A 10,517-nucleotide genomic window follows, 5' to 3' on the forward strand; every position below is an offset into this window, starting at 1 on the left:
AATGGTTGATAACCAGAAGAAAAAGTCGAAAAATGACAAAACTAAATTAAAAACTGTGAAATAAAAGACGAAAATTGATTTTTTTTATGTTTCTTTTTGACATTGCTGCCAGATAATACATACCATTTTTCCGTTCCTATTTTGATTTTCTTCGACCTTTTGTTGATATTAAATAAAGAGACGAGTGTTTTTTGAGCTTAAGGTCTTTATTGGGATGTAATTTATTTTTTGTTGTCACCAATATTTCGCAATAGTTTACATTGCATCTTCAGGGTACATCTACAAAAAGAATGTATTATGTTCCTTTACTTTTCTGGTAAAAATGTTCGTGAGAGAGCAATTTTGACGCTTTTCTCTTTTACCACCCTTACCATTAAAAAAGTAAAGGAACAAAGGGCATAAGTTGAATGTTTTCATTAAGCTCGGATCGGGACCAAATTTTTGTCACAGGTAGGTCTCGTCACCCTGATCACAAATATATATAACATTTATTGCGGAAGTCCATACTTCCCGAGATATGGGCCTCCGAAGTTCCGAAAATTCCCTTGTTAAATGTCGGCTACTTAGAGAAAATTGTTAATTTAAAAGAAAATGTTGTTCCCGTTCCCTAGATTGGCTCCTGTCCATAGCAGAAAGTCTTAAATCCCCGGCCGAAGACCGGCTATATAGAAAAAATCATAATTTTATCCGAGCTTAATGCTTAAACTCAACTTGCTCCGAACAAAGCTATATTTATTAGTATCCGGAGTGAGTCGATGTAAGTTGGATTAGAGGAATCAAGTCATTTTTTTCCATTTCACACTAAAAAGGGCCAATTCATGGTTTAATAATAAAGGTTAGCTAAAGCTTCCTGTCAATTTAAATTTTTTTCTTTCGACTGTTCCTAAAACGTCAAAACAATATACACAATCTTTGTATGTGTGTGTGATGTTTGAATAATATGCCAACAATTTTAAAAACAACCGACTCTCTGTCTGAACGCCATAGCGTAAAGTTGTTAAAGCAGTGATTCTGTTGCAAATTTAACTCTCGGTTAAAAAAGACATAAATTGTGATTGCGAAGATAGCTTGTACAAATTCAAACATTCTGTGAAGAACTTTTCTATAATGGAAGTTTATTTATTTATTTTATATTAAACGGGTGCTGAAATAAAATCAAAAACAGTGAAAAAGAAAAGAATTCCTAGGCTTTGAGGTGTATACCTCATAAGCACAAACTTAGTTAAATTTAAAAGAAAAAACTAGCACAAGGCTGATGCTATTCGGAAAAATAAAATAAAACTAAAATAGAAATTTCCCTTTAATGGAAAATCGAGTCGAGTTTAAGAATTAAGATTTATAACTTTATTTTAAAGTGTTCTCAAGAATAGCGGCACATAACCTTAAAAAAACAGTCGCAGTGGTTAAAAAAGAAGAAAAAAGTTCGAAGATATTAAAGAAAATACAATTATTCTTGTCAATAGAAGTGAAAAATTCAAAAGCTGGGCACAGCTAACAAATGAAAGTGTTAACATAAAAAGAAAAATAATTTTACTTCATTAACTTGGCATAATTTGGTACAAAAATTAGAAAAATTCTCGAAGAATAACGGTTCTTACGGTCTTATAATTCCGTTATTTTGCATATTTTGTTCTGCATACAAAGATACGCGAGTGCAAAGGAGACAAAAATATAAGCAAGCGTACGTGACTTAGCAAAATGGAGGGGGAAGTAAATCTTCCACCTCCACCGTGGCAACAGAGAGAGCAAAGAGAAAGAGTAACGAGGAAGAATAGAGAGTTAGCGGAGAATGGCAGCCGTCCTGCACGAGAGAGAAGTAGAAGTAATATGAGGAAAGGAAACGCGAAGAAACAAAAGGCAGATGGAAACTCAGAAACAGAAGGAATGCAATTAGAAGCAGAAATGACGGAACATACAGCGGAAAATGAAGTGAATGTTATGAATGATGGAACAACAGAATGTGAAGATGCTGCTACTCTAAGGGATGACGCAAATAATAGCCTTATGGACCCAAGCACAGGTAAAGGAATGATCTCCTCGAACACAAAAGGTAAGGAAACCGATTTTGTTAATGAATTTGCATACGATGAGGAACATAAAGGGCCTTACATCGTATACGTGGACAAGGTTTATGCAGAGGGAAGTGAACGCACAGGGATTAATGTTGTGAACTTAGCAAGAATTATGCATAATTTGAAAATAAAGGGTGTTCTGGATGTTAGAAAGATAGGTTTCGGTAGGGCAAAGGTTCTCCTAAGGAGTGGTTCCTTAGCAAACATTCTAGCAGACAACACAGATCTGAAAAATGAGGGGTATCAACGAAAGATACTATCACACTTTGTAACAAAAATTGGTGTAGTTTTTGGAATTCCTACTACTATACCAGATGACGAATTGACGGAGATAATCCAATCTGACATAAAGATTACCAAAATAATAAGAGTTACACGGAAGGAGGGGGAAAATCGCGTACCAACGCAAAGAATTAAGATCTATTTTAATGGTTCGGAGATCCCAAAAGAAGTTAAATTTTATAATTACACAAAAAATGAGGTAAAGCATTTCGTGTCATTTGGACAATGCTTCAAGTGTTACAGATTTAACCATTATGCTGAGCATTGCAAGCAAAAAACACCAGCTTGCAACTCATGCTTTACACCACATGACAGAAATGAGCAATGCCGAATGCCTTCAGTATGCCCCAACTGCCAGGGTGATCATCAACCGTGGGACAAAAGATGCCCTACAAGAGAAGTTGAGTACCAAATAAAAAGAATGATGACGATAGAGAATCTGTCACGGAAGGAAGTAAGGGATAGGTATGGGAACTACTTCTCAAATCGTTATGCACTCTTGGAGGAAGGAATGGATAAAGATTTTCCTGCTCTGCCTAGTAGAGGCTCAAAAGGACCAGGAACCAGCAGAGGCATAGAGGGAAATAATATAGCAAACAACACTACAGAAGCCATGAGATGGATGTATGTTAAAAATCCATTTTCCAAAGTGGTAAAAAATAATACAAATCGGATAAGAGAACAGGAAAAAGCGAGGGAACAAATGCGGGAATATAGGGAAGCCCTAAACGAGGGTGAAACCTATAGTTCGCCGAATGGTAGCGCATTAATTAGTGTAACAGATAAAGTAACAAGGGTTGAAAGTATTTTAAGCTCCTTGACTGAGAGTGTTAAGGACTTAATGACGGAGGAAGAAAGAGGAAATCTGAACAGTGAACAGAAAAAAATGATCAACAGACTAAGAAATAAATTGTCGGACGAAGCATTAAACATTGAGGTATCATTAATTAAAGCAAGTCACAAAGGGAAAGAGGATGGTGGAAGCATTATTCAAGGAATATTATAATATCTAATTGTTTATTTTTTTTAAATAAAAACAAACAAAATCATATTTGTTTTTATCTTTTTATTTTTTTTTATAAGTTAAAATGATGTTGAAAATATTGCAATATAATATACAGAGCCTAAATAAGAAAGAGAATAAAGATATCCTTGAACTGTGCTTAGAAAATGGAAAGTATGATATTGCACTCCTGACAGAAACGTGGGTCAGGGATGCAACCATAACAAATATTACAAATTACAATTTTTATGGCAAGAACAGACGTGACGGATATGGTGGTGTGGGGATTTACTTGAGGAGAAATCTGAAGTTCTCCTTAATACAATTCGATCAAGAGGCAGAAATCGTTGGTATTACTACTCTAAATTTAAAACACAACATAAACCTGGTTGTTACGTATATTCCGCCAAACACGGACAGAAATAAATTTTGTGATATTGTGTGTAAACTGTTTAGAACAATTTCAAATTTAAAATCACCAACCCTTTTGGTTGGTGATTTTAATGCCAAGTCCATAAACTGGGGTAATAATTCTAGCGATTATTATGGTGAGACCCTTTATCATTTAGCCAATCAAAATCATTTTACATGCCTCAATACAGGGCAACCCACATTCATTTTACACGAAACTACTCAGTCAGCCATTGATGTAGCTTTTATAAATAGTGCGCAATTTAGAATAAACTGGACAGTTGCAGATACAAAGATTACGAACAGTAACCACATGCCGATTACAATTGAATTGGAGGACAACGATACTCCTCCAAAAAATACCAAGATTTTACTTAAGAAACGGATGTTTAAGCAACTGTCGGAACTCAAGGTGGGAAATAGCCTCAAAGATATGCAGGAAGCCTTTCAGGAAACAATAAAAAAGAATACTGTTGAGGTTGACAATAATAATAAATTTGTGCCAAAAGCGTGGTGGAATGACAGTATCCAGAGGCTATATAACAAGAGAACCGCACAAAGGCGAAAGTATGAATGTACGAAAAGTTGGGAAGACATACTTAAACTTGCCGCTTTAGAGAAGAAATTATATAGACAAATTGCCAGGCTGAAGAAAAAGAATTTTAGAGAGTTTCAAGCGAGGTTGTCGGAGGAGAAACCGTCCAAGGAAATGTGGAAACGTATGGACAATTTAAAAAAGTTCCAAAAAGTTAAGCCAATAAATAATTCATGGAACGATGACCAAAATGGAAGCTTTTTGGAGCACATAACTAGCTCTTCTTTGGTAGGTAGTGAACCTTCGGTTATTGAAATTGGAGACATCACCGACGACAGACCAGTCCTGAATATTTCGGAAATGGAAAGGTTCCTTAATTCCAGAAGCTTGGATTCTGCACCAGGACCAGACCTAATTTCTTATAATATGATCTGCAAACTCAATCAGGAAGAAAAGGGAAAATATTTTAGTATATTAAAAAATGTTTGGGAAAGCGGAATATTTCCGAATGATTGGAGGACTATAAAAATCGCGCCTGTTCCAAAAAAGGGCAAAGACCCAGCTGATATTAGGAGTTATAGGCCAGTGGCGTTAATGTGCACTTCTCAAAAAGTCCTTGAAGCAGCACTCAAGGAAATCATGCAACAGTTTATTGATGAAAAGAGTATGATCCCAAGAAGATCATATGCATTTTGTCGTGGGAAATCCACGACAAATTGTATTAATGACCTAGTTAATCTGATTGAAAGGCATAAGAAGTCTAAGAAAGTGGTTATGGGCGCATGTATTGATATAGAAAAGGCGTTTGACAATACTGACATTGGAATATTGACAAACATTTTTTTGGAAGCAGGATTTAATAAGCACATCATTAAATGGCTGTACGATGGTATGAAGGAGAGAATATTGAAGCTTGGTAGTAAGAGTATAACAATAAAGAATGGTATTCCACAAGGTAGCGGACTAAGCCCTATCTTGTTCAATGTATATACATCTGGATTACATGCCATAAATTCGGAAAACTGCACAGTTTTCCAATTTGCAGATGATTTTTTCATCTTGTGTCAAGGATCTACCATCGAAGAAACGAAAGCAACGTTACATGAAAAGATAATACAGTTTAAAAATAAATGTGGGGAGCTCAAATTGAATTTCAATATGCAGAAAGCTTATACAATGCACTTCAGTAAAAAACCCGGCAAAATAAACATCATTATTAATAGCCAAAGGGTTCCTCAGACCAATAAAATAAAATATCTGGGGGTAAATTTGACGTCAAGCGGATCAGCAAAAACCCACATAGATGAAACGACGGCGGTGGTGAAATCTAGTTCTGGCTTCCTTAGGATACTGAGTGGTTGTAAGTACGGTATTAAGCCGGCTAGAGCCATTCACTTCTATAAGGTCTTTGTCAGGGCAAAACTTGAGTATGGGGCAGCTAGTTTATCCAACCTAACAAAAGAATCTGAAAGAAAGCTTACATGTTGCATTAATGAGAGTTTAAGAAAGGCTTTGGGACTTATAAGATCGACGCCAATCCCTATAATATATAATCTGGCCGCAGAGCTACCGCCCAGATATAGGTTCGAGCTGAGTACTGCTAAAGAATTAGTTAAATGCGTGGCCTATAATCTGCCTGCAGTGGAGGTATTGAAAGAAAAGGTAATAACCAACACTAGTTATGCTATGGTTTGGCGGAAATTTGAAAACATTCTTGTAGAAGTGGCAACTACGAGGCCAGTGGGATTACCTATGGGGAAAATAGCGATTTTTGAAAATTTTTTTAATAGTATTGTTACGAAAAAGGCTGATGCCAGTCGTGAAATGATCAATCAATTAGCTAGTGAGAAAGTTAATATGCTCCTTGATAAGGGATTCGAAGTTTTTTTCACAGATGGATCGGTGATGGGCGAGACTACAGGAGCGGCTTTCTCTCACATGAATTCTAACACCATCAAATCGTACTATGCAAATAAAAAATTTGCATCAATGACGGCTGAGATCTTAGCTTTCTTCCAGGTGGCTCTATTCGCAGAGACTAAAGGCATTAAGAAAGTGGCCATACTTACAGATAGCTTGAGTGGGTTACAAGCGATTAATAATAGGCAACACAAAAACTTTTTGATTGACAGTTTTATTGCGAAAATAAACGGGTTTTCAGAACAGACTGAAATTCACTACATACCAGGGCATTGTGACATAAAACAAAATGAGCTAGTAGATAGAGCAGCCAAGAATGCCTCAGTAGATGGCGAACAACTGACGGTGTCATGGCCAATAGGAGACGCCACAAACGCTATAGCAAAAATATTGTGGGATGAGTGGGGCGAGAAGTACAGGGAGGAAGCAAGTAACAGCAATTCGTATTTTTATAAAATCTTTCCAAACATTCTAAGAGCACCCTGGTTCAAAAATTCAAAAATGAGCTCGGAGAGACAAAAGTTGGTTAATAGATTGTTGTGCGGTCACTGCTTCTGCAATAGCACCTTGGCGAAAATGAACGTAGTTTATAATAACTTATGTGAGGTATGCGAAGTCGAGGAAACGGCTTCTCATATTATATTTAGCTGTACCAAATATAACAATACGAGGAGATCATTCCCAAGCCTGCACGATTTCTTCACTGTTGAAGATATCGTTAAATCCAAAGGCTTAGATAGTCTGAACATTGTAGCAGACTTTCTTCAAGCCGCTAATATTGAAATTTGAGTCGCATACCAAACTGGAATTGTTCTTTGGAAGAGAGAAAAAAAAACGCATTTTGCGGCGGTTGTTAAAAATCAGATCATTCAAACCATTGGCTATACAGTGAACAGATACGCACAAAACCTACTGGAGGAACAAATATAACGCTGAGCATTGATTTAGGTATACACCCAATGTTACGTTTTCTTCGCTGTTGGAGAACACGTAAAATACATGGCTATAAGCTAAAAACGGAACTCTAGCAAAACAAAACAACGAAAGAAGTAATAGAAACAATCCGACTGGAAAACAGAATCAGTAGACAAAGTCTACACAATTGGTCATGGATCTTTACCGTTTGGATTGCACCATTTTATTTGGCTTTATGGTGGTAGCGGTTGTGGTCTAAGGGTTGACGGAGAGTTTAAAAGCCAAAAAAAAAAAAAAAAAAAATTTTAAAAACAATCGAATTCAATGATTTTCAATATTGGTTTTAGCACATTTGTATGGAAGAAATTCTTCAGCTTATTATTGAAACAAAACATTTTATCATATCCACAACTCGATTATGTGGAGAAACCGTGGCCCTTCATTCATTTTCGCGTTTTTTATAAAATGCTCAAAATTGGTATTTTGTAAACAAACCCACTTGTTGCCTTTTTGTTTACTAATTTTGAAGTTTTATGAATTCAGGAAAACAAGGGTTCTATAGATTTTTTTCATTTAAATCTACCTCTTTACTTATACCATGGGCCAATTGACAAGCATGGTACAAATACACAGGTAGCCGCATCTGCAATTGTTGGTAACATAAGATGTCAAAATTTGACATCAATTCAATGCAATTGACACATTATGTTACCATCAGCTGGCTTGATAATGCTACCTGTATTATTGTACCATGTTGACAAGATGCTCTACGATGTAGGGATCTGTAAATCGATTTATATGGGAGAAAATCCAGCGAAAAGAACCCTGTTTCTGTTTTTTTTATAAACAGCTGTTCGGTTATTTACTTCTACATCTTGACAGGGGCCACTATCACTCAACAAGCTTAAAGGAACCACAATTAGAGACGTTAATTCTAATTCCAAATTATCCTATTTCCCGGCTATCTGTTGACGTAACAAAATGCGAAAGTGTATTATTTGCAAAAAGAAAGAAGTTTATGGAAATGGATCATTCTTTACGGTACCAAAGGAAGAAAATAGAAGACGTATTTGGAGTGAAATATGTGGAATAGAATTGTCTGCAAAGTCATGTATGTGTGAAGACCATTTTTCGCCCTTACACATGATAAAGGGAGGACAAAGAAAGCACTTGCTGCCAAATGCGGAACCATATCCTTATTATACACTGGTCGGTTCCAGAATCGAAGAGTGGTATGTATGTAGGACATTTTTCAATGAGAATAATTAAAATGCTTATTATTAGCCCAAGTACAACTGAAATGGAAACTTTTAACATGGGATACCCTGCGGATTATCATGAAATGGACCTTTGGAATGACGAAGGCAACAAGTTCAATGAAATGGAAACTCAAACTGAGTACGTATCCAATTAATATAGACTAAAAATCTCTATTGACTATTGACATATTCATTTCAGACCAATAATTTTAGAATGCACAATGCTAATGGAAATCCAAAAACTAAGAAAAGCTAATAAAATATTAAGCGAGGAAAATGCAAAACTCACGAAAGAGTTAAATGAAAAAAGCGAAGAACTGGAGAACATAGAAAAATATTTGCAGCCTATATTTACCAAAAATCAAATCAAAAAGTTGCAAAATCCTCGCCGTTGTAATTGGAAAAAGGAAGATATTGAAAGTAGCTTACGCTTATATACGGCTGGACGAGAAGCATACCATCATTTGTATAACAAAGGATATCCAATTCCACATGAAACCACATTATTTCGTTGGAGCAAAAAACAAGGTTCTGAAGATGGAAATCTAACGAAAGAATTGGCTGAAATGGAGGAAATAACGGTAGCAAAAGGGAAGGAATGTGATGATGCTACTGTTAGTGAACCTGAAACGAAATCCAAAACGGATATTGATAAATGTGGTTTAAAACCCAAAATTCAAGAAATTATTAATAATGAAAACGATACCCAAGGTAAAGACATTAAAGTCGAACCTGATACTGAGGAAATAAACTTATACGATGCTAATGAATGTGATGATATCGAGGAATATATACAAAAAAGTGTTGTTAGCACGAGAAAACAATCAACGGATATCAACGAAATCAAGGTAAAAGAAGAGGACAATGAATATACTAGTGAAGAAATTAAAATCGAAACCACCGATTTAATGCAACAATTTATGGAAATGGACCAAATCAGGGTAGCCGAAGAAAACATATATGGTACCACTGGATGTGAATTGAAGTTCGAGAAGTATGTACATATAAGTGGAAAGAAAATATCAATACTTATAATTTACTTTATATATTTACTACTGTTTCAGATCGTAAGACTGAGTAATTGATGATGAGGGAACGTAGGAATAGTGCCTACAAATTATGTTTCTACAACTGTTACTGTCATTAAAAAGTTGTATGTCTCAACAGTCCAGAATGGCTTGGGTTTTTAATGTGAAGGATGTCCTTGATTCTTTGGAGATGAAGACAGTTTGGGATGTGAAGAGAATATCCAGAATGGTTGAAGAAGATGCTGTAGGGTGTGACAGAACATCGTAAAACTGAAACCAAATGTATACGAAAGTGACGAATGTGTACAAAATATGGTGGATTATGTGTCGAAAGGATACCTTACTGGTCGCCAACATATACGCATGCATTATTTTCTATGGGCGTGAGCAACCAAGCACCTCATGTACACAATTATTGTAATGCTTAGATGCTAGCGGACATAGGACTATTTATGGTAACTGTCATAATATGGAGGCATAAACAATGGCGGACCTGAAATTTTTTAAAAAATACAATAAATAAAGAGATTTTGCCTAATAAATGCTAATTTACTCTGCCGTTTTACAGTATAACGTGTTCAAAATGCATTAAATTTACTTATTTTGCCGGATAGCATCCATGGAAGCATTACAAAGACACTGCTTTTCTTAACTTTTTTTGATTCCTATTTACTTTATGAGGATTAACTAAATCCAAGTTAAATGTAAACGTACGTTATGCTATGTTTACATTTACGAAATCCACTCGATTTCATCTGTCAAATCCATAGGTTAAACGTCAAATGAAATCCAATGGATTTCAGATGAGATTTCATTTGACGTTTGAGCTATGGAATTGACAGATGAAATCGAGTGGATTTCGTAAATGTAAACTTAGCATTATAGTACGTTTGCCTATAACCGAATTTAATAATCGACTGTCAATTTCATTACGTGTATGAAAATCGTCATATATTCTTCCAACAACAAAAATGTATAGGTTTTTCGTTAGTCCCGGGGAACAAGTTGAGTTTAGGGCCCGTGCCGGATTTTGATGATATATATGTATGCCACACATAGCCCGTGGGTTCCTGAATATAACGATATAAGTTT

General features: G+C 35.7%; 1 protein-coding gene across 1 annotated transcript; it reads left to right on the forward strand.

Annotated features, from left to right (window-relative positions):
- The first annotated feature begins 7,045 nt into the window (after positions 1–7,045).
- On the forward strand, positions 7,046–10,009 carry LOC141401576 (uncharacterized). The gene is made up of 5 exons (XM_073981888.1): positions 7,046–7,171; positions 8,021–8,370; positions 8,423–8,536; positions 8,597–9,391; positions 9,462–10,009. Exons 2-5 carry the CDS (start codon positions 8,120–8,122, stop codon positions 9,466–9,468), a joined length of 1,167 nt encoding a protein of 388 aa, XP_073837989.1. The 5' UTR covers positions 7,046–7,171; positions 8,021–8,119; the 3' UTR covers positions 9,469–10,009.
- The last annotated feature ends 508 nt before the right edge of the window (positions 10,010–10,517 follow it).

This window comes from Musca autumnalis, unplaced genomic scaffold (genome assembly GCF_047663935.1).
Source record: "Musca autumnalis isolate F117 unplaced genomic scaffold, ASM4766393v1 scaffold_4, whole genome shotgun sequence".
Lineage (NCBI taxonomy): Eukaryota > Metazoa > Arthropoda > Insecta > Diptera > Muscidae > Musca > Musca autumnalis.